We start from the raw sequence: 25,878 nt of genomic DNA, 5'->3' as shown, positions 1-25,878 counted from the left end.
TAGAATTTAGTAAAAATTAGTGAGATTTAACAATACCTAAGTAGACTTAAAACTATCTAAATTTAGAACATCAACAACATCTTTCACTCCAGTGAAATACATAAGACAGCTTAAATTTTAGTTCAACATACAGGAAATTCGTACACTTCACTATCCAGTGAACACCATGAACATCTCTTTTGTTTTATTCGTTTCTATAAAGTCATTAAGAGCTAGAGAGTAACCTGAAATGTAACTAATGGCGAGAGTTCCGCAACAGAGCTGGAATATAATAGAGGTTTCAACAATGTAAGTAGGCGCTGTCCCGTGGTCGCAGCGAGCGGCCGGCTACCACGAGACGCTCAACATGGTATCATAATACAAATTGTATATCAATAACTTCAACGCGTTGCAACATTACATAAAATGTTTAAGAATTTAGTCTTCTCCGTTTCAATTTTCACTTGTTTTACTAACACGAATACACTTTATTAAAACCTATCTACGCTAGCCTTGCCTAACAGAGACTACGTCTCATCTACAGTAGTAAAAACATTATAAAGTCGTACACCACATCCTTATCAAGTATACTTGTGTAAAGGTGTACATTAGCGTGCGATCGGTTCGAGCGCCGGTGACTTTAGTTTGGTAGATTAGACGTGCGGCTGAAGAGAGAACAGGAGACAAAATTTTGTAAAAACCTAGGATAGATCGCCGCTACCTTATTACGCGGTTAGACATAAGAGGCGCAAATGTTAGTTATATTATTGTCAGATATCTTAATTAATAACGATTGTATTTTATTCGAAAGGCCCACCCTGTTGTACATTTATCACTTTTTTGTAGGGTGACTAAGTTTAGATTTGTTTTTTTTTTGTTCTAACTTGAATTATTTACAGATTGCACTACACTTGCTTAGCGATCAATTCAACAATTTATTAAATAAATAACGTTCTATTGAACTTTTATACAACCATGTTTTAAGTTGAAGGCTTTTAATATAAATATATAGATTCGTATATATTTTGAACTATAAATATGTAAAACTATTTGTGCTCTATATATTAATTATAAAACATTACGTAAACAATTAAAAATGATACTGTTATGTTAGTTAAATAATCGATGTCAGTGACAGCGGTCGAAATCCTGTCCACCGAAGTGGTTCAATTGCGCTAAAATTAACTACCTAATTGAAATTTCAGCTGCTATGAAACTAACAAAATTGATTGTACACCATGGTATTTATATCTAAACAGAAGACTTGAGTATTATAAACAGGGGCCCTCGCTTTACTTGCAAATAATTAATATTGATTAAGAGATCAAAATTTAAATTCTACGAGCTTAATAACTTTACTAAATTAGTCTAATTATAAAAATAAATAAATAAATAGAATTGGAAGAATGTAACAGAAAACAAAGTGCAGTAAAAGTAAGCCGGATATAGATATAGAGTAGAAGATCCATTTAGTCGGTAAGTATAAAACCAGAGGATTGAGCAAATTTTGTTAAACAAACGTTTGAGCAAGAAAAGATCATGACAGCAGCTGTCGAAAATAAGAGGAATGGGTTTCTTAGTTGACGGTCAAGAGCAAACTTTAGTCGACATTCTCACACCCATATCTTCGACTAGAAATATTAAAAATAAAATAAGATATTTATCATAATAATTATCACTTAATCAGCAGTCGTGTTACACTTAGTATTAAAACAAATTGCCGTGGCACGTGGTAAAGTTAAATGATGGCACAGTTTCACGTTAGTTTTGTAAAGTATAAGAACATTAACATACATCCCTACTTAATAAATAAGAAGACAGTTCTGTCAGAAAATGTTTGCCATAAATTAATGTAACATCAATAGAAGGTAAATATTTTTAATAGTAAACAGTACCTATCTACGCTCGTTAATCTATAAACCTATATTAGCAACTGGCAAATATTTTCTGAACTGAAACTTTCTGCAAATAGGCCTATTACATATCACTTCTCAACGATCACTTCAGCACACACATGAACTTGACCTTACGGTCAATAACAATCTTGGAAACATTTCTAATGTTTAGCTAAAGACTATCGTCAGACAGAAAGATATGTGTTAGTGCTACACCGAATATATCGGGGACGTAGTCACGTAATCTTCCGTCGCGCTGGACACTTTAGGCCACATCGCTTCGTAGTTATATTTGTTCCCAGTCTAATTCATTCGATTATCCTATCTAATTAAAATAAATACATCAAGTTGATCGTTTCTATCGTAATAGTTACAAATATGTATAAAAAGATATATAAATTTCAGTGAATTTACAAATGTAGAGTTAATAAAGCTTCGTTAAAGACAACTTCTTTACACCTATGCGATGAAATTATTTAATAACTTCAACGTGAAAGTAATTAACAGTTCATTTATCCGCGGTTCCGGATCTCGCGACAGAGGCGGGCGCGTCCTCACTGGAATGTGCGGGCGAAAGCACCGGCGACGGCGCGGGCGCGGTGGAGGTCGCTGCGGCAGAGCCGGGGACGGCGGGCTAGAGCGGCGCGTGCGGGTGCGGCTCGTGGTGGTGCGTTGGTCCGCCTCCACCGCGCTCCCGTTTCAGTCGTTGCTTCAAATGCACTTTTGCATGGCGTTTTTTCTCGTCCGACCTTGCGAATTTACGTCCACATACATCGCAAGCAAAGGGTTTTTCACCTGTATGCGTTCTCACATGCGTCGTCAAATGGTCAGATCGACTGAACGAGCGCATGCAGATGCGACACTGGAACGGTTTTTGGCCTGTGTGAATGCGTATGTGCCTCGTCAGCTCGTCCGATCGTGAAAATCTGCGATCGCATCCTTCCACAGGACAGGCGTAAGGCCGCTCGTGAACAGGCGTCTTGCTCGGACGATTAGGATACTTGCGAGGTTTAACAGCAACTAATCGAAGGGGTTGAGCGCTCTGCTGATATACTTGAGAAAGAATTTCGTGACCTTTACTCGTGGACTGGTTAAATTCGGCTAACTGAACAGGCCTGTCGCTGGCTGGACTAGGATAAGGCTCTCGTTTAGGTATTCCTGAGGGTCCAGGAGTCGGCTGCGGTGCGCTAGCATACTCTTGTGTTTCCCACGAATGTTGGGGTTGTTGCTGAGGCTGAGGTCGATATTCACAATGTTGTTGCGGACAAGCTTGTGGAGGGGGACAATAAGAAGGCTGACATTCAGGAGGGAGTAGTTCAATGCGTTCTTCATACTCTTGTTGAAAATATTTATCGACGCTACCTGGGCCGGGACCAGACGGCAGCAGCCACTGTAGCGGAGGCGAGGGTGCGCGTTTGCCACCCATCGGTGTTGCATATAGCGAGGCGCTTGCGCTTGACGCATTACTGGCGTCCTCGGCGCGCGCACCGGGAGACAATGAAGCCTCATGTTTGTGTCGCCGCGGCGAACATCCCAGCGACAACTCATCGCCTGGCAAAGTACCTGAGACAAAATAAATATAAAATAAGTAAATCTTCGTTGGAAAAGACAACAAACCGCTATAGAGTTATTCAAGAATCATGACTGGTAATAATTAAATTTCATAAAATACATAAATTAACAACTAACAATATACGACATCCAATATACGAAAATAATTATTATACAAGTAATTGTAAAATTTGCACGTGTAATAATTCTTATAATAACAGTTGTTTTAGTTGATTATCAATATATAGTTCGTTTGTTTTTATTATTTAAAAATAATATATTAAGTAGCTAGGTAGGTTATAATTCGAGCAGTGCTACAATGTGACTTATAAAAAACATTTGCTGTGGTATGTAAGGCATTACTAAATGGACAAGCATTTGACAAATCAGTAGGTATTCAAGTATTTTTTTATGCAAAGCTAAAATAAGTAAATTAAAAAATATTATGTAAATATCTCCGGAAGTACCTTCTTGATATATTAATTATTTATTAATATTAAAATAATAAATATTTATCGAAGTATAATTTGAAGATATGTGTATTCAAAGCTAACACCCGATAAACTACGTAAACCCTTATAATTGGGCCAGTGCTAAGTAAAATAAATACGATTAAATTGGTGGGTTTAATATATACTTATTTATTAACGTATCGTTTTTACGTTGAGAACGAGTGATTTTAGTTTTTATATTTCTTAGATTTTGTTTTTGATTATAATGTGCACATGTTTACAAATATTTTGCGTATTTTGTAACGAGCTGGCGGATGTGGTGATAAGTGACGGATGTCGATAGCTCTATCGCGGCGAAACTGACACGTTCTCCTGTTAACCAATAATCATCATCTAACGAAGCTCCTGTATTTAGGGCATTATCCCATTTTTTTATTTATTTATTTTTCAGCTATAAATTAATATTCTATTATTTTGAATAAATTAATAATCAATTATTTTGAAATATAATTATATTTAAAAATCGACAGTTTTACTGTTTATTTTGAAAATATAAATCGAAGTATCTACCTGCCTGAGCATTAAGTAATAAATACCTCAAAATATGATCTATTCAGAAAAATATACTATAAAATATGTGATTATAAATATTTATATTTTTATATGTTTTATTTTAAATTATTATTATAAAATATAATTTAAAGACTTTTATAGAATATAAAAACAAATTGAAAAATATACACTTTTTTATTTTTAAATTGCTCAAAAATCTCAAAATCTGAATAGCAGCTAAGCCTTTGTTTAATGTAGATAAAAAATTTATTATCATTAATATTAATTGTTCATCTAATAAACGTAACATAGTTACCAATAAACAGGAAAAACTACCACAAAACGATCGCAGAAACGATAAATTATCACTTGGATACACTTGATACACGATTAAGGTGCGACGTGTGCCGACGGAAAATCACAATGAAACCTTTTCATTCAAGAATCAATATTGATCCGTCCGTATGACAGCGAACTTTCAATTTCACTATAGGATAGAACACTAGATATTCCAACTTTGATAAAACTATTACGACTGTAATATATATCGATTTATTAAACCCTGAACTTTAATACACTGTACATATATATACTGTCGTGAAAATCACTTAGGCGTGCAAAAATATTTTAAGTAACGCGGCGTGTCAAGGAAAGTGCAATGTTTATTTACAACGTTATCAGTGGGAAGTCGCCCGGGGCGATTCCCACATTCCCGCCTGTGCTACGGTGGCGTGCGGCGTGCGAGATGAACAGTGCGTGTTGGGACGCACCTGATATAGGTGGAGGCTCGAGCAGACTCGGGAAGAAAGCGGGCAGATCCGATGTGGTGACGGGCGTGTTGAGGTCGGCCGGTGCGCCGCCGGTCGTCAGTGCTGGCGCCGGCTTGAGTGCACAGTCGAAGCCGAGAGCTCCTACATCCGCCAACGAGAGAAGGTGCGGGCCGTTCGGGGGCTCCACGTCGGTGCCCATCCCGTCCGGCACCACCTGCTCCTCGGCCCACGGGCCGAGCGGTATTACGAACAACGCCAGCGTGAAAACGGCCTCTCACGCGGCCGGTGCGAAAGGGACTGGCGCCGCGCGACCCCGCATCGCAGTTTTATCAATGGAGCCGCGGTCCCATATTCGGTAGCGGCGCGCGCAGTTCCACCAATCGTGCCGCTGTGTGCTCCCCCCCGGCTGACGTCACCGCCCGACGCCGCCTACCGCCCGCGCCACCCCCCCCAGCGCCCGCCGCCCCCCGATTCCACTCGTGACTCGCCGCTTATCGCTCTCGCACTCGCTGAATTCTCCATTGCATTACCTGATGTCTAGTATTTACGTGTCCATCCGTAACAATCAATCAAAATTATTTTTATTGGTAACTTGATTTTGAATATTTTCATCAAACGTACCTGTTTTATAGCTAAATACCTACTAAGACGATATTTCTGAGTATTATATGAATAAGTAATGTTAAAGATTATTTCCATTTCCATTTTCCTGATCCTTTTTTCTGATATAGGTAATGTTGTATCGAAGAGGTTGTAAGCAATCGATAAGAACGCCTTTTAGCAACACATTTTTGCTTTCTTTCTTATTTTTAAATTATTTAATGTTTTGAACTTAAATAAAGAGTTTAAATTACATAATTAATTAATAAAACATCCGTAATATATATATATATATATATATATATATATATATATATTACGGATGTTTTATATATATATATATATATTATGTGTAAAATATGAATAATTGTTTTAAAACACTATGCAATTCGAAGGGATGTTATGTCACGCAACTATATTGGCATACCAAATAGCTAAGGTTTCTGAAGAAAAAATATTAATAATGTATTTTTTTTTTTTTGTAAAAGTTTTGTTATTTGTAATCTATATATTTTAAATCAGTATTTATCATTCCGAGCGTAAAAGTCAAATCATGATTGGTAGAGTTAATGTATGGTAATGATTGTATCAACTACTAATTGGCGGATTGTGTCAGCTTGTGGTTGTTGCGTTGCAAATGAATACAGTATTGGCGAGTGGGTGTTAACTTACCTGGTAATGACTATTTCCAATTAAGACATTATTTTTTAATAGCTTCGTACAGGTACATAAGTGTTTACTAAGATTAATAATCAGTTTTTTAATTCAAATTTTTTTATGGGAATCTATTGTTTTTTTTTTAAATCTGCATCTGCATTTTATTATATGATAGGTATGACTTCCTTTTGAGTTTATTTTAGATATAACCTATATAAGGTTGTGATGTGTGTGAAAATCAGAATGCATTAGGAACTCATTTTATTTTAAACGAAAATTTATTCCAATTTAATATGTATGGACGATTAGTTTTGTACGAGCTTTTGTATTCGTCGTACTGTAATGTCCTTAATACATAAAAACATGAATTAAAAGAGCAATAGTAGGTAAGTTTGTGTGTAGTGTAAAGGATGCAATATGAAGTCCAAGAGCTGTAAGGACAATGGCCCGGGTGTGCGGTGGCCGCCGGTAGCCGAGACACGCCGACGCCGATCGGGCCCACATGCAGCCACTAACCCAATTATCGCGTAACGGAGACGATAAAGAAAAATAACAAACCCACGATTTCACCGACGTCTAATTATAGCGCGCTATTTGTGGGTGCGCGGGCGCAGGCGGCATAGCGTGGCCGCGATGTCAGGGCTATTCCTGGCCGTCAGCTGACGCTCCCGCGCCGGCCCGAGAGCGCTCGTAAACACCACGCAACCGATTGACGTAAAATGCGAACAATCGAGTTTTCAGCAGGTGAATCACGAGATGAAAACGTCCCTGCGGGAATCATACTATTTTTAACTTGACTACTTTTGGTTCGGACTTCGGAGGCGGGGTTCTATTTCGGCACGTTATCCTAATACCCGTTGTCTATTTAAATCGCGTGACTGTTTCATTACTTTTGGTTTGTTGATCTTCTCACGTACGTCATAGATCTGTGAAGTGGTGGATCTGAAGATGAATGCTTATCGTTTTTTTTGTAAAGATCTATTTTTTCCATATTTTTCTACAGAAGCATGAACCTGCATTTTATCAAAATTCAAAAATACTTTTGTATTTTTATTGTATAAAAATAATATAGCACTATTAGTAAGTAAGATTTTATGTCACTTTTTTATTGTAACTTTTTTAACTATTGTAATTACAATAGTTAGAAAAGTTTTTAATTTGACCTTGACACGTTGACCGTGGGATATTATTACTATTATAAATGAGTCGTTATAAACCGTGTAGATCACGTTAGTGTGTACGACTTTATGTTAAGTGTTCTCGTAGGTTGTGAACAAACAGTTGTATTGGCTAGTGCTGCCTACGGCCGGAGCGGGCGCCGTCGGTGGGTGTCTTACACTAGCCAGTGCTAGTGTAAGGTATACCTGTGTCTGGGTAGCCACTACGAGTGACGTAATAAATGAGTATGTAAAATTCTTCACTTGCACTTATGTCATGAAATTCACATAATTGGTTGGAAATGTATTCTTCCGCAGAAATAAATACCTACATGAAGTATTTTATTATGGTTAGTCAAATAAAAAAATATATTTTAACATTCTATGCGGACGAACTTAATCATTATTATTAATAGGTATTAATTAATTTGTGTACGTTTAAAATAAAGAATAAAATATATATCAATTTTATTTAAGTAGGTATATACCTTATTGCTTACAAACAAGTAATTTTAAGTTTATGTTAGGTATCAAATGAATATACGTATACATAATTGTAGAAACTTAAGTCTAGCACGCGGTTGGAATATCAATTCACAGCGAAAACGGCAAGAAAGATAGTTAGTTAGGTACTCTTTTTCTCAAATAAAATGAATAGTAAAATACAGTTAAATTTAAATGTCCTGTATGACAGTAAACCTTCAGTTTTGATATTTTTTTTAAATTTTAATATATATATGCCTGTATATGAAGCTAAATAGAACAGATATTACAATTTACCAATAAAACGTAATTATCTTTGAAGGTATTTGCTCGATATTAATATATTAGTGTCTAAGCAGTATTTGAGTTTATGATGTGGTGAAGATTAACATTATTATACACTCATCATCATAACTAAATGTCATCGTCTTGTTATTTTGGCAAGCTTGTCCGTTCGCTATTATTAAATGTTACAAAATGTAATTTTCGATGACAGCGACTTACCTTCCACTTTAAATAAACGCATTGCAAAATGGACGATGTAAATAAGGTAAGTGTAACAAATTTCATAAATGAGTTACGAAATACTTAATTTAATTTAATATTTTCGCGTGTATAAATCGCCTGTCTATTTCAAATGTATATTTTAATCATTTTATATTATTTTCTAAACTTTTATGTTAGTGTATTATTTTCATAATAATAGTTATTGTATCTTACTAGAACATAATTAGTATGTCTATATTAGGAATTATTGTAAAGTAATGTTAGACTTGTATTGATTTCGAATTTAATGTGAAAAACTTTACTAGAACATTTAATCCGTTACAAAAATATCTTCCTGTGACGCGATAGTGTGTGAAATAAGCAGTGCTCATCGAAAAACAATGTTGGCACCCGTCACGTCGAGCCGCGCGTCACACCGTCATGTCACATTTATAATTACGCTGGCACTCGAAAACTCTAATTTCACACAGATTCATCATCGTCGACGTATGAGCAGTATACCTAATGTTTATTGCGCTAAGCCGAAGCCGTAAAATATAACAAATCGATTTTTTAAACCTCAACGACTAACGTACATGTTTGTACAGAGTATTGTATTGAGTAGGTAGTATATTATAAGAGTATTATTATTTATCATATTATACCCACTTAACAGTTTTTCATAAGATACATGTGCAGTTATTTGTCAAATTATACTCAAATATATATATTTCAAGCGAGTGCTCAAAACTACACGTTTAAAAAACAGAGAAAAAACTGTTTAGTTATAATCTTGTATAAAGGATTCGTAAATAATTCAAAGATTATTCATAATTTTAATGTTAGATAGGAGAGTCTCTTCAGGGTGCTTAGGGTGGTAGAGTTAGGTGACGTCACGCCCCCACAGTAATTTCGCTTGACGCACAATCTTGTGTACTTATCCATTGAAATTTCTGAAACATATGTTTTAAGGGAAAGTATTTGTGTGTGTTGTGTTAATGTTAAGAGATTAAATTACAAAATGCATCACATTTTTCTTCTGCGTTTTTTTAGTTTATCATTTATTTATTAAGTAGATTTAAATAAGAAAAGTTTTCTAATTTCAGATCAGAGCTGGCGATCGGTGATTTGTTATGAGTCTTAATTAAAAATGTTTTTGTCATCAATTTCGATAGTAGTATAATAGAGTAATAGTATATTATAGAATATAATAAAAAATACTGCCTTAATTATAAAAAGACGTACGTAACAAATGTGGAGGTGTAATATATCTCTTACGTAATAATATAATTTTATATGAGTGCTCATTTATACGAAAAGCTTACGCAAACGGCAGATAGTGTGGTAGCATTGTAGGTAAAGCTTAAGATAAAACACATCGATGATAATGATGATAAGTAGTAACGTCAGCGGTTATCAGGAGCCATGACGTCACAGTTAAAGTGAGGACTTAGCTTTGCGGATAACTCGAGGGCGTGCGTCAAATAACCACCTGTTGAACGACCGGAGCTGCCCTTGTGTGGTGGCAACCTTAGCAGAGGCCGCGCGGATCGATATCAATGACGTGTGGCCTCATTCATAAACAGGGAGGTAACCCCTCCCCGCGTCACGTCGGCCCCCACTGCCTCATCCCTAAGCCCCGTTTCTGGTAACGGGTGGCAAAATTCATGAATGGCGCGCACACTACCTTACAATGTTTCCTGTGTGAACTTTAACATCTACTTCTACATTTTTCCGTGAAATATGACGTTAATTGCGGATTATTTCGATTTACTTGAAAATGACCTGAAATCTTTGTAGTTAATATTTTAGAATTATATAAAAGTAAAATAGAATATTAAGAAATTCGTGGTCTAATTTAGATTACATTGATTATTATCTCTATTGACTTGCAGAAAGTAACATTTTTTTTATTAGCCCTTAAAAATATAAGCGTCACGAAACTTGGATGTGCAGACGCTGCTGTGTGGGCGCGACGCAATTTGACACGCGTTCGCAATACTTGCAATCAGTGTTTACTGTGAATGGAGTTGACAGCTAATATATAGTTTAAATATTTTTTATATTTTTCTTATTATTTACGTCCATTTGATTATATGAAAGTCAATACAATGTTATAGCAGGGATTTTTTTCGTTTTTAAATTTTAAAATTGTAAACCTAACGAGATTAAAATGTAAATTTTCTAAAATTATTAAAATGTTAATGTATATTTAAGTACATAGTCTAAAGTTAATAAGAAATGACAGTATTGCTCTTTTTATTATCTAATCAAAAATATGCAAGTACAAATATATTAAAATAATCAGTTTGCTACTCTATAGTTCTCAGTGTTTCACAGTAATGTAATCAGCGCTGCGCACGCGTCTCTTATTTACGGCGGATTACGCGCGCAATCAAGTCTCGTTTGAGTAAAAAACACCTTTTTGTATTTTATATCCAGTTTATTTGAGTTTTAATCCATTTAATTTTGTATCCGTATTAAAAAAAAGTTTTCATATATTTAATTTAACAATGATTCTATTGATAGATATTTAATTTATTCAGCTTCACCTTATTATTAGTAATACGAATCGAAATGCATTAATATCAAAACATTTATAAGTTCTTGTTATGACTGGGAAATGTAACGACGGTCGTTCGAAGACCGTCCGTGGCAGTGGCATTCAGGGCTGCATTGATTCAGCGAGTGGCCGTGGCAGCGAACAGCAAGATACTGCCGATCGATGCCATGTCCTTGAACCTTGACGCCTACTGCGCATGCGTTCAGCCGATACAGACGTCATCCCGTGCCCATGGCCACGAAAAGTATGCCGGTTGCCACCCCACCCCTACTCCCTGAAAACTACATCTCATTCATACTGCGCGAGGCTCTGGTGGTGAGCTTTCAACTCTGCCATTTCAATATTGATTATGACCTTTACACATCTACCTGTTGACTGATAATAATATGATGATGCAATTTGTCGGATTATTATATATATTAATAGTTTTAAGTATTGTTTTAAAACATGAAGATTAAACCCATATTTTCTCGCTGGTTAGTAAGCCTCATCTCCTGTTAAGAAATAAGTATTTGTAGATACACGCGCCGCATAGAGACGACGTCGGACTTTTGATTACCATCGAAGTCTTTATAAAGTTATTGATTGCCTATATAATTTAGTTGTTTGTAATTTATTCTTCAACTAACGGTCCGAACGATGAAAATATATTCCAGAAGCCTAAAACTGATATGTCTATGATTGTATCTATCTGAATATATAATTTTGTAAATACATTGTTTTAAATATTATCTAATGACATGTCTTCTTAGATATTTAAATTATTTATTTATTTCTTATCTATAATAAAAATATGTGGTGTAGTAGGTCGACATTGAGGCTGTTCGCGACCACGCAGGGCCCTGTATGAATGAAGTTACCGTGGGCGGATAGCGTGGCCCGTTCATTCATTAGCTTGGAGGCCATTCCTCATGAATAATAACATAACGAAATCTGTTACGCTAATTATAATACAGCTGCTCGAGGCAACGTTCTGTTATCTAACATATACTTTTCAAATTTGTATAAAAGATACGACGCCTAATTGATGAATTCTATTTCCATAAACTTCAGCTTTAGGCATTTGTACAATTACTAAGCATCTTTAATGAAAATTTCGTTTCTTTTCACTCGTTTGTAAATATATGAGAAACAAATATAAGAGAAGTGTGTGCGTAGCTAATATGTAGTTATATAATATAACAATCCGCTTTGACAGAGTTTAGTCGCTTAGTAAATGGAGCACTGAGGCGTAGGAGTCAAGGTAAGGCCTGCAGGTTTCGAGCGACACGGATTAGAGGCATTGTCTCCGCCAACACACTAAGCAATTGCCGTTGCCATCTGCCGCGAAATGTCTTGGATCTTGACTCATCCTGATGTATTGTTTTTTGTTCATATAACGGTTCTACTGTACTAAATTATTTATAAAAATAATTATCACGTTCGTTTTTTTTGCTCCCCATTAAAAATGGTATTTTTATCAATTGTTAATAGCAGTACTTATTTTTGAATTGCTTTATCTGTGACCTATCTAGTTATTGTAAATTCCACCAGAAATAAAGAAGGAAATTCTTCTTTTTTAGGGTTAAGAGTTTCAATGTAAGAAAATACGTTTTTATTTTACATAAATATATAATATTTATTATAAATATATAACCGTAGTTCTTTCGGTTTCTACCTAAATTTTTAAGCTATATTGAGTAACCTTCGTTTGTTGTAGAATTAAACAAGAAATCTTCGTACATATAATTTCCTAAATTTTTGTATTGTATATTAGTATAGTTCATAGAGTAACGGAATATATATTAAATATTTTATATAGAACAACAATTATATTGTTATATATCAGAAGGTTATATGCCTTCGTTATTCTATTCTTAGGTTTCACTTAAATTCTATACAAGTCTTATAGTTGAAACTCCTTTCAAAATAATTTTGGTTGCAGTTGAAGCCTTACTGAATTAACGTAGGTAAGGATTACCCTAAAGATAGATGTTAAGATTGAAGATATTACCTATAAAATAAGGCTTTGGCTTTCAAAATTAAAGTTCCGTTCCCTTTTTTTATACGATATCGTTTGGAGTACGAGCAAATGGGCCACCTGATGGTAAGTGGTCACCATCTCCCATAGACAATGGCGTTATAAGAAATATTAACCATTCCTTATATCATCAATGCGCCACGCCACCAACCTTGGGAACTAAGATGTTATATCCCTTGTGCCTGTAGTTACACTGGCTCACTCACCCTTCAAACACAACAATACTGAGTAGTGCTGTTTTGTGGTAGAATATCTGATGGGTGGTACCTACCCAGACAAACCAAACAAACCACTTGCACAAACCCCTACCACCAAGTGCTGCTTACTATATGATGCTATATTGAAGGAATGTCTCTAATACCATGATTTGATTGTCTCCTAGAAATATTAAGTACTGGAACAGAATACAAAAAATATAATTGTCATATTTAAAGTTGGTTATAGTGTTTTCCGAAGCACCCGCTTGTCCGCTGAAAACGTTAAAAATCCTACTTTATTGTAGAATAAAACAAATTATTCGCTTTATATTTAATTGAAATGACCTTGTCTCACGACTTATTGTTGAGATATTCAAATTTAACCAGCATATTTAGGAGAATTAAGTTATAAAGCAAAATTCTAATATAAAATAAATGATTATAAAAATTTCGTAGTAAGCTGCCTTCAGAAATAACTGATAAGGATTTGTAAAAACTTAAACAAGAATATTTTACTTATTGTTCTAAAAGAGTTTCGAATTTTTTTACTTGAAAAGTAGGTATAGTAAATTGTTTTCCGCATTTTTTTTTTTCAATTTTCTTGGCTTACTTTTCTCGAGAGACTGCCACGTGTAAACCTGGTTACGCGTGTCTCAAATTAGACGAATCAAATATATTTACTTTTCTTAGAATTGACTTGGTAACGGATGATGAAAATTTAATTATTTAATGACGATATATAAACCACTTTAAACTAATAAGATCTTAGGTAAGTGAAATTGTAAGATTCACTTTGTGAATTAAAATTTAAGATTGAAATATGTTTTAAATTTATACCTAATATTATTTACTATATATTCTTAGAAAATATGAATGAAATAACAACTTCTTTCAGGACAGACAGGGCTTGTTTTTCTTTTACGCCTTTTCTAAAATATAGTCCTAAAATAATACGGCATTAAAAAAAAAAAAGTTAAGTAGTCAACTATTTTCGGCCAATATTATCTTGCAATAACTTCAAATAAGAACTTCCAGCCCCGCTCTCTTTGATTTAATATTTTATCATCCTCTTGTAATTACACTGACTGACTCATCCTTCAGAACGGAATACATCAATACAAGCTATTGATGTTTGGCGGTACAATAACCGATGAGTAGGTGGTATCCACCCAGGTGGGCTGCACGAACTCTACCACCAGTAAAATGTATTACGTGATTTGTATGTTATTATCACTTTGCAGATATATTTCTAGATTTATATTGATATAGACCTATTAATATTTATTTATGGATATTATCGTTTTCGATTGTTTTGTTGTAAGTTTTATTTCATATCTAAATAATTTTTAAATAAAATTCTATAAAACTTATGATCGTAAAAAAACGTATGTTCAATTACGATGTATTCCTAAGAGCTGCTTGATAAGTCCTTGAATAATTCGGTAATATTTGTAAAAAAAGAAGTGTAGGCATTGCTAACTTTTGAACTACCTACGGATTGCTCGTGAGAATTCGTTGATAGAAACTCAGAAAAACAGCATCCGCGGCTATTTATAATATACGTTTTTCTTTACATTAAGTAAGAAATACCGCTAGAATCATTTAATCTTATGATTTCATTGTTTTTGATTGAAACTTGTCGGGCCGATTCGCCCATAGCTGTCATCGTTTCTCGTTTTCGTTCGAATTCTTACTAAAGCAAAACTACACTAAACAATACGATATATATAGTATTATGAAAATTGTATTTTGTATCGTATTTCCAACAAAAAAGATCTTTTTCATATTTTAATTAAAATTATAAATTTGTTTTGTTATAGTTATATCTAATATAAAATGATGTTCATGTTTGTTTACACTTGCGTTGAATATCGCGCAGATTCTACGAACTTGTGAATCTTCGTATATCAGCCATTAGCTGATGACAGCCTGAACTCGTATAAGTAGCGCAAATAACAGATGACCAACGCGTAATCTCGTTGCATTAGTTGGAAGCAAATGTTTTTATTCATATTTTTAAAAGAGTTAATATTTAAATCATTTCAAATCCATCAAGAAAAACCGGCAAGAAATTCAATACCTTAACTACGTAGGCTAGGCTGTTTCTATTAAATGATCATATTGAATATAAGTAACATAAATAAAAAAATTAGAACCAAATTAGTTTCTTATTAATGCACATGATCTGATCTTATATATTTGAAGAAATAAGTTCAGACACATTAATAAGACAGCATATTACATTAAAAAAATAGTGATACTTATCGCAAGATAATATTTTTGTACCCATGAAATTAAATTAAATTAAATATATTTGAAATATAAAATGCTGCATTGTGGCATTAAATTAAAGTAACGGATAACGCAGAATTAAGCTGCACTGCTAAGTGGCTACCGTAAACTCAGGAGCTAAGTGACAGAGGGTATCGACGGCGGGAAAGATACCCTCTCGTAACAGTGATTGTACTTCTACTTTGTATAAGTTTATACCACCATTTTTAATACAATATCCCATTTCTTAAGTATATCATACATTCTTACGCACATACGCCGAATTAAAAGAATATACTACTAAGCAATTATTTTTAATTATTGTAAATATATTGTTATAGAACATTTCATAACAGATTGAATAAGACCACTTTACAGCACAATAAATAAGATCCAAGTAGTCCATTGCGCGTGCGCTGTTCTTTGAGTACGTTAGACGTACGTGCAGACGCTCGCGCCGGCCGGCCAGTAATTAGATAAACGACCGTGTGGCGAGGTCCCGACCGCAATTACTAACTGCACTACTCCCCATAAATAATCAACGATATGGGACGCCACTTCTGACTCACATCGAATATCGGTCATTAGATTGTTTCGTTAACATTCCAAATGTTATATAAATATTATGTTGTAAAATTTATTTTGCAATATAATTATTATATCGTGTAGTAATTCGCGTCTATTACTTTAATAAAAGATAATTGATTAATTCAAATATTTTATTGTAACATTTCGTTAAAAAATTGTTAGTTATTTTTTTGTTCGTTGCATTTTTAATACATAATATTACGTAGTAATATAACATAACTGTCCTCTTGTAATGATGCAGCTAAGAAATAAACATACACAGTTCAACAAAGATTTGAAAATGAAAAATGTAAAGTGCAAGACAGCTATGTACATCTAATAGCTATAAAATATAAGATCTTATGGTTGTGTAAATGTGAGTCAAGAAGGCGTTATAATGCTTGAATTAAAAACCCAATAAAAACAAAAAAAACTACATTCATAATAACAAGTCATATGGTGGTAAGAGTGAGTAGTGTACTTGGTGGTTGGGCTTTGTGCGAGTCCGTCTGGGTCTTATATATATATTAGATATTCTACTGCCAAACAGCAATTCTTAGTATTGTTGTGTTCCAGTTTGAAGAGTGAGTGAGCCAGTCAAACTACAGGCACAAGGACGTAACATATTAGCTCCCAAAGATGGTAGCGCATAGGCGATGTAAGCAATTTTAATGTATGTTAATAATTAATATCAATAAAATATATAATGCGCAGTTCAATTGTACTTTTTTTGTCTGCAATTTATATCTGCCGTGTCTTGTGTTGTTCATAACAAACCTTTATTTACCAAAAATCTTAATCTTGTAAATGTAAAACTTATTAAAGTATATTAGTTTTTATGTGTTTTATAAAAAGAAAATCACACAATACTGATGCTCGATTTCATTTTATTGTTATAAATAGGCGATAAACTGTTATGTATTAAGAGTTTTACCAATAGGTTATCATTAAATGTTCCAGTGTGATCAAAGTTGTCGTTTGGTTGTATTATATCATCACCCGACGATATACCCTATGAGATAAAGCATGTCTCGAAAATGATGATTATCTTCGCCCATGAAGAATTTGATTGGATCGATTCTTCTTCTAGCAAAAGTTATGGCCGTTTTCTGGGGTTAGGAGGGAATTCTTGTCATCGATGTCGTACGAAATCTCATAAACGATCTCTACTACTACTCATAAATTAACTGGTTCCGTGGAGTAATAGTCCAAAACTTTTTTTAAAACATATAATACTATGTTATGCAATTTGCGGTTTATTTTCTCCCAAAGAATTGGAATTGAGATTCAACGGATACTTATCCGTAGCACTTGCCAGCATACCTGGCACCATTTGACGCTGTCATGATTTGTATACTATTATTGCTTTACATTTGTATACTTAAATCAATGTAAGTATTTTAATTAGTATAAAACAAAATGTTACTTTATAATTTCATTATATCAATTCCAAGTAGTTTTCGATTCACCCCTATTGAGATATTGAGATTGTTATTTTTTTATGTAAAAATACTTAAGAAGTATATCAAGAAAAATAATGACAGAATACAAGATTTTGCTCTGGAAACTTTTGCCTTCTCGGTGTCAATGATATATATATTAATAAAATTTGCATGCATTCAAATTAATGAAAGACAGATGATATACAACTGAGATACTAAATTACATGTGGATTGTGAAAACTTCGACTAATATTTATTTCTTTATTTATACACGCATTTTTAGCATATGCATAAATGCGAAAGCGTGTTTATTTTTTATTTGCATGTTACGCTTTCACATTTTTACCATTAATACGATCATCATTTAATTTTGCCTACAAGCTGTCAACGGTATAAAGCACCTAACACCCGACCCCACCTTTTCAAACGCAGGTGTTGTTATATTAAGAAAAGTTGCATGAGGAATGTCTTTATCGTTAAAGTTTCCGTCTTGTTCAGGCAATTTTAGGGCACAGGACTAATTATAAAATATGTGTAAAGCGTCACAGTTGCTTGTTTTATTATTTTTATGTGAGTATATTTGTTTATAGATCCGATCCAAGAGCCAATCCATAATGTAGCTGGGAGGAAGAATACGACACAAATTCTCCGTAATTTTTCCTACATTTCGTATCTTTCCCCTGATGTGAGAGATTTACATGCGTTATTATAGAATTTTTCAACATGTATTTATGTATTCTAGATTACTTTGAATCGTTTTAAATCCATATAAGTATATTCAAAACAAGAGTCGTTTTATTTAATTTATGATATGAAATAAGATGTTGCGTCTTAATGTGCTATTTTTATTTTTAATTAGTCACGTATTGGTTGAACGGAAGCCCTTTGGTGTAGTACCTCATCAAAATAAGATTGATAAGGCCACGATCTTATCGTTCTCTTTATATTAAGAATACGTAATAATGTCATGTTATATATAAATTACAAACAGTATTGCTGTAATCCAAAAAGATATTAAAATCTGATAAGAAATTTTTATTTCATTCAGGGATTCAGGGTTCATTTAAATTCTAGATTGCAAGCCGTCTTTAAATTTGACGATATTAATATATTTCTTTTTAACCAATTTTCAAAAAAGAGTTTTATTTTTTATGTATGTTCACCGATTTGGCAAACGAAACAAACGATTACGATAATCAATCTAAGTTGTCAATCAAGTATATATTTTATATTAACGTATTTTAACATTTTCCAGAAACTTAGGATAATGTATGTATGCGGTATTTGGTATTACTTCTTAATATCTTGACAAACCACTTGAATTAGAGATTTTTTAAAGAAATACCGTTTTATTTTCAAATATTTATAACTAGATAAATTACAAGTATGTATGCAGCTTATATTACTGTTCCCATTTGTGATAGCTTACATTATCATAATATATTTATTTGTATGAAAGATTTATTAAAACTTTAAAAGAAAATTTATATAAAAATGGTATAAATACCATGTATTTTGAGAACGTGAATAGAGTCGAATGCACAGCGGCTTTTAAATGAATAAAGGATTGAGGTTTAAAATTTCTTGTGTTCTAATTCATTCAGCGATCACTCACGGTCGGGACCTTGTAAGTGTCCATCAATTAGAGTATCCGCTTTTTTTTCTATTGCGCTGCTTATTACATTAGTCTTCCTCGGTCACTGATGACTCAAAAGCGAGGGCACGCGACCGACATGACGTTAATTAATTTAATGCATAATGAACACTTGCTTGTGAGTACAGTTAGTAACGATTGTGGCTCATGTAAGTTACTTATTACAGACTATTAAGATAACACGTTTATACAGTTGTCTTGCAATGTGATTTCTGCTTTATTTTTTGTTTGAATTAAATATTTTGTTTGGTATCAAGTAGATTTTGTATATAGCCGCTTTGGCTGAAAGTTGAAGTCCGATATCTGTGTTTATGTTAAAGTCAGATCATTTACCAGTGAAAATAGCTTTTGTCTAGCAACAAGGTCCGTTTTACTTTTGAATGACATATATAAGGTTAGGTTAGTTTTATTTCTGTAAGCGTGTCACCTGGAAAACGTGTACAACACGATTCGTGGTGCTTGTGCTGACAGTCAGATGGCACGTTGACAGGAATAAAACTAACCAAGCTACGATCAGATAAAAAATTCTTGTCAGAAAACTCAATAGCTATATGTATAGAGCTGGCCTGGTTATTTGATCCCAGGATCTCGATCCTTTTCCGAGGAAAAGGCTGCATCTTCTAATTTATTTATGGACAATACAAGATATGGCTCATAAGAAAGAGTTATACATTACAAGATTATTTTTACCAAAATTAGGTTTTTAGCCTCTCCGTGAATATGAACATAGAATCTTTTGTCTGATAAGATGTTTCATATTTTAATCGGTAATAAAGTTTTGGTTGGATTGGATGGGTACTAACTACTTGATATTCCTCACAAATCAACAATACTTCATATTATTAATTTACGGTTTCAAGGGACTATGGGGACTATACCATTCAGTGAGCACGGTTGTTACCTATATCACACAGTCAGCGGCTTAGTTTCAGATAGTCTATGAAGTGGTTTATACCTCTTCACTGCCAGCATTGGAAAGCCACTTACCATCAAACGGCATCAATTACTCGTCTGCTATCCTCAAATAAATAATAATAACAAAATTCAAACAAACAAACATATTATAAAAGTAACCAAAAACGTGAAAGACAAATGGTTTCAACACGACGTTATTTCAAAGTTTGCTGAAATTTGTTAATTTCTCTGTTATCAGAACGACTATGTCGCAAGTGTTATAGCTGGTGTCGCGTGCAACCAACTGTTGAGTTTAGAAAGAAAAATAGGGCGATTGCATAAAACTTAAAACGAGTCAAACGTTGGCTAATGTCCAATTTTATAATACATTCTTTTACATTTGTCGTCTGTTCATAAATAAAACAAATTAGTTAAGAGTACGCTATTGAAATTGTTACCGTCATCGGGATTTTCTCTCAAGCAATGATTAATTGTTTCGAGATTTTTATTTACAATAAAATTTGTTATTTCTCAGTACATTGGTCGTAATAGAGTAAGCAGCAATGTTATTATTGTTTTGTCTACGGTTCTTAAACACTTAATGAAAGGACGTTTGTCATTTCATTTGTTCATTTTAGTTGACCAATTGCTTAAGCTTGCTTACTTGATGGTAGGGCTTTGTACAAGACTATCTGGATAGGAACCACTAAACAGTGGTACCTACCCAGACTGTCTCACATCATATATTCTACCGCCAAATAGTAATATTTTTTATAGTTCTATTCCGGTTTGAAGGGTGAGTGAGCCATTGTAACTTAGTCCCCAAGGTTGGTGGTGTATTGGAGATGTAAGGAATGATTAAAATTTCTTACGGCGCCAATGTCCATGAGCAGTGGTAGCCACTTACCATCAGGTGGCCTATTTGCCAGTCCGCCTATTTCATAAAAAAAATTGAAAGTTATTTTAATTGTTAGTGATTAAAATTAGTTTACTAAAAGTTTATTATCTGCTAAACTTTATTCATTCCATTCCAAATTCATTTTATACATGTTCAACTTATATTGTGTTTAAAACATATATTATGTTTCATCAGTAATCTTTATCAACTAAAACTGAACCGTATGAACCTGCTATTTAATATAAGATTACTCTTAATTTGTAAATATATCCGACCCTGTTTTTGTTCACGTCGTGTTTAATTGTTATTATATCATAATATTGAGTAAGAATGCTAAAATTAGACATAAGTATTTCCTATGCTACATAACTATTAATAAAAAAAATCTCCTTATTAGGAAGTCATCGAAAAAGTTTTTTAATGTTTAATCTAAAATAGAACTTGAATGGAATAAACATGTTGACCGCAAAGATGAAGTCATCGCTCAATTATACTTCGAGCTTAAAAAGGGATTTTGATACACGCGTTTCGATGTTTTTATATAACGTGTTCTATAGTTAGAAGTCATTTATTCTGTGTCGTCACGTAATCAGGACGCAGGATTCCCGCACTCGATGGAATGCTACCGGAGATTACCATCGGATAAGATTAGTATTTACAGATACGTACTTAGTTCCTTATTCTACTACTATGCACCATTTTACTTCTATTTACTAAATGTTCAAGGCATGGTAAAAATAAAGAATGACGTAGGTTAATTAGTTTGTTATTTTAATGGTTTCTATATTACACATATTCAACTAAATATTTTAAATGTAAAAATATCAGCATTCGAAATAATGACAAACGTATAGGAGCTGTCACAACCACCAATTTTATTATTTTTGTGAATAAACGAAGACAGATTGCAGGTTAATATTGGAAGGATATTTTTTGCGAGACTAATGTTGATATCCTTGAAAAATTGATGCTACCATGCATAAACATTTTTGGATGAAACGATGCGTAATTATTGGGTCTGGATTTGGCTGACTTGTCTATATTTATTCCTTATGTTGTTTTTGCATGAGAATTGAGTGTAATGTAGTATATCCATTTTAGCTTTGACTATTTTTTTTAATCAAGTATTATATATAACTAATAATTGTGAAAACAGTACCTAATTGCATTCATTTCATTTTATTGGAGTATGGTATATTTGGATTTCAATTCCTACGATTATTGATAAAATCCTTATGTTTTTTTATATTCGTGCGTTATGTGTTAAAAGATAAGATCTTATGTAAAATATTGGACTTTTATTTATTTAAAAATATATAAGATAACGTAATAAGAAAGGTGTATATTATAAACATTATTAAATTCTATGTACGAATTATTTTGCTAAATGTATCTAAAGTGATTCAAAACCATACCATTAAGCTAACATCTTCCGGCCAAAGAGATGAAGGAGATTGCGAACTGACATGAATATTTAATGTTGTTTTTTGTTTCCAGAAGCAGTTTACTTAAACGCCAGTGAAATATTAAAAACTTCTGACTCACTCCTTCGTAACATTCAATTATATTTAAATAAAAGCACCAAGTCTCACTCGTTCGTCTCCGTAGAAGGATAATCTTGTTTAAATGGAACACTAATTATGGTTAGTAAAAACAATGTTTTATAGCGCAGTCAAACGTTCGAATCGGAGTCGACTGAGTCAGCTGTAATCGATACAGTGTAATTGCGGAGCATGTACTCGTATCGGGTGAGACAATGACGTTGGCCGGCAAACGTAGATCGTATCGTTCGCAGTTACATGCGTTTAAGTAATTGCGGGAACCGCCATTGTTAACTGGTCGACGCAAATTGGGCATTAGCGATAATTTATTGACTTTTAAATCAACTTGCATTGTCATTGCGACTATTTGAATATTTAGCGTGTGGGTTCGATAGGCTTTAATGATGGCAATTGTTCACCATCATTGACCGCGGTGCGCAGGTGCGCCCCGTCTGGCATCTTCACTTTATTCTATGGGAATCACAGATTTACATATCGAGTAATTGAATCAATTATATGCTTGTTATACTTCAGTGATTTTGATATTCTCAACATCATAATAATAAAACAATAAAAGCATTACCACTGTGATTATCTTATAAAACGCAAGAACGACCGACAAAGAAAATGCCTAAAGAAGAAGCAAATAATACTATAAAGAAATCTGACTTAAACAAAATAAAGTTTGCATTAGAACTGTAAGGACGAGATTGTCAATTTATGTAGAGTGACGTGAGACGGCGCCGGCCGGTTCAAAGGCACGTGCGTGCCCCCGAGAGCACCGCGGGCTGTTCAAAGCTTCTGCAGCTATCGGGCATCTGAGCATCCGAAGTGTAATGGCCTATGATCGTGGGCACCTCTGACGAGCCGACGTTGCTGGTGTGACGCGTATGGCGTGGGTTGCACCTATTTTGACACACATAACATGCAACTAGCGCGTGTGTTTACGTGACATTTTTATCGGGTTGCTTAGGTGCGTTGTTTAGGTGTACCTATGGCATTGACTTCGACTATCTTTGAGGAACTGATCTAATCGTGATGCTGTTCCCATGAAATTTCATTAGCGATAAAAAGATTCAATGTATGAACGTGTCCCTTAAACGCATTTAGTAATAATTGTAGAATGTTTAAGGACATTATTTTTTTATAAAAATAATTAATAATTAGGAATTTTACTAAATACTAAGTTTGAAATATGTTTTATTTGTAGGTCTTCGCATTTTTAAAAGAATATTTGCTTGATTAAAGTGTAAACATAAATCAAATATTTGAGAGCTTTGTTTATTGGCAGTTATTATTATTCAGAGCCCGTTATTGACAGAAAAAAAATCACCGCTATTTCGCCTGCTTTCATCGCCCAATCGAAGCGAGGATTTTATTGACCCCGCCCCTTTTCATACAATACCGACATCTAAGCGTAACAGAAATAGATGTACAGTACAAAATTCTTCATAGAAAAGTGTATATTATAATACTGGGTATATATTTTATCGGTATATAAAAGTAATACATACATTGAAATAAGATTATTGGAAATTCATCATCTGAAAGTAAGTGAGCTTTACTGTAAAGTAAAGCTTTTTTCAAATTACTTGTTTTTTATGAATTTCTAGTATCTGTTTCAAGACGTAATTTTTTTTTATTCGAATCGTAGAATATGAATTTTATATTTCCAATATTTTCTCAATATTCTTTCTGCTGGAGCACGAACATGCATTTAAAACAAAATTTATACATTTTAATGATATTCCAAGAACTTCTTAGATATATAAAAATGTAGAATAAAGTCTTTGACATATGTTCATAATGGCTATATAAGACAGAATAGTTTTTTATTAGAAAACCTGTATATCAAAGTCATAAGAGACATGTCTGTAAATAAATATATATAAAAATATTGAATAATTAAATATATTTTGCAAAATATTTATAAAGTATGTACAAAAATAACATTGAAACGAAATTCTGAAAGTACTATTTTCAACTTAAATTCTCATAGTAAAGTGCAATTTTCATATACATGTTTATATTTTACGTTCGGATTTCGTTTTGTGACTTTTGTGTGCTTGATTATTTAAATTTGCTAGAATCTTGAGACATTTTATAAGTCCCTAGTGAGATACAAAGTGAGATGCTTAGCTAATCGTCAATAACGATTTAATATCAGGTCTTTGCCTTTTTTTAAAAATAAAACGAGGTATGAAATAAAATTTATACATTTCGTGTTTATTGCACAGATAGTTGCACTACTTGTGTGTACGTTTTGGCATTTTGAACACGTTAACTACCTTTAAATTTTATATGAAGGTAAAAATTAAAACAGATGGTAATTAAAAAATAATTAAATTAAGTATATTAGATTTTAAATGCAAGAGCGAATTAGATTGCTTAGCTCGAAAACGTATTTTTTACTAATAATATAAATTTGAATAGTCTTTGACAGACGACAAAAGGAAGTTATAAATTATACTTTTTTTACTATGGATCTTGAAAACCAGTCCATCCAGTTAGTATGCTCGCTCTCGCACTAATAATGGAACATTAAAGGATGATATTTTGTATCCATACAATACTTAGTATCCAAAAATGAAAGTAAAAGATATTTTAGAGATAGTCAAAAACTTCATTTATTGCTTACAGTAATATAGTAAGTTGTCACCATCGACATTGCTGCCGTATGAATTATTAACTATTCCTTACCACAAGTTCGCCAACGACCTTGGGAAATAAAATGTTATGTCCATAGTTCCACTGGCGTTTTTTAATTATTTTTTTGGTATTTAAAATACTTCATCTAGATCTGGTTTCCATAACGTTCTCGATGCATGCACGATATCACATCAATTTACTAGTGTAAACAGTCTGCTGTTCTCTGCTAAGTAAACAAGAGGACAGGAATCTCCTCTTCAAAAAAGATTTGGAACTTATTCCTCCGTGGTTCACTAATTCGGCTGCTATATATACTTGATTTAAATTATCATCCGACTTAACTATTCAATATATTTTATTAACAAGTGAATTAAATGGAGAACTGTGTAAGTACGAGAGTGTAATTAATTTTATCAGAAAATATTTTGTTCCTTATTCTAATTTACTACTTAGTACTCTACTTAAATGAATTATGTTTTTATCAATTGATGGTGTCTTTCTCCTCATTACGTAAAAAATCTGCTTGAGATTTCTATAAGGAGCTGCGCATTCGTTTGTTTCGCAATTCGTGATTACATTATGTTTTCCGTTGTTTTGGGG

At 33.4% G+C, this 25,878-nt stretch overlaps 1 protein-coding gene across 2 annotated transcripts in view; it reads right to left on the bottom strand.

Annotated features, from left to right (window-relative positions):
- Positions 1–827: 827 nt before the first annotated feature.
- Positions 828–25,878, bottom strand: part of LOC125066672 (early growth response protein 3-like) — a 28,479-nt gene continuing 3,428 nt past the window's right edge. Inside the window, exons 1-2 of one of the 2 annotated variants that reach the window (XM_047674880.1) lie at positions 5,200–5,522; positions 828–3,437 (exon numbers count right to left, since the gene is read on the bottom strand). In XM_047674880.1, coding sequence (XP_047530836.1) covers positions 2,509–3,437; positions 5,200–5,398 — 1,128 coding nt within the window. In that variant the 5' untranslated portion in view covers positions 5,399–5,522 and the 3' untranslated portion in view covers positions 828–2,508. Of the gene's footprint in view, positions 3,438–5,199; positions 5,523–25,878 lie in introns of those variants that run through there. The other variant, XM_047674879.1, reaches the window with a different exon arrangement.

Source organism: Vanessa atalanta, chromosome 10 (genome assembly GCF_905147765.1).
Source record: "Vanessa atalanta chromosome 10, ilVanAtal1.2, whole genome shotgun sequence".
Taxonomy (NCBI): Eukaryota; Metazoa; Arthropoda; class Insecta; order Lepidoptera; family Nymphalidae; genus Vanessa; species Vanessa atalanta.
The sequence above is the reverse complement of the archived record's forward strand: the minus strand, read 5'-3'. Positions and strand labels throughout refer to the sequence as shown.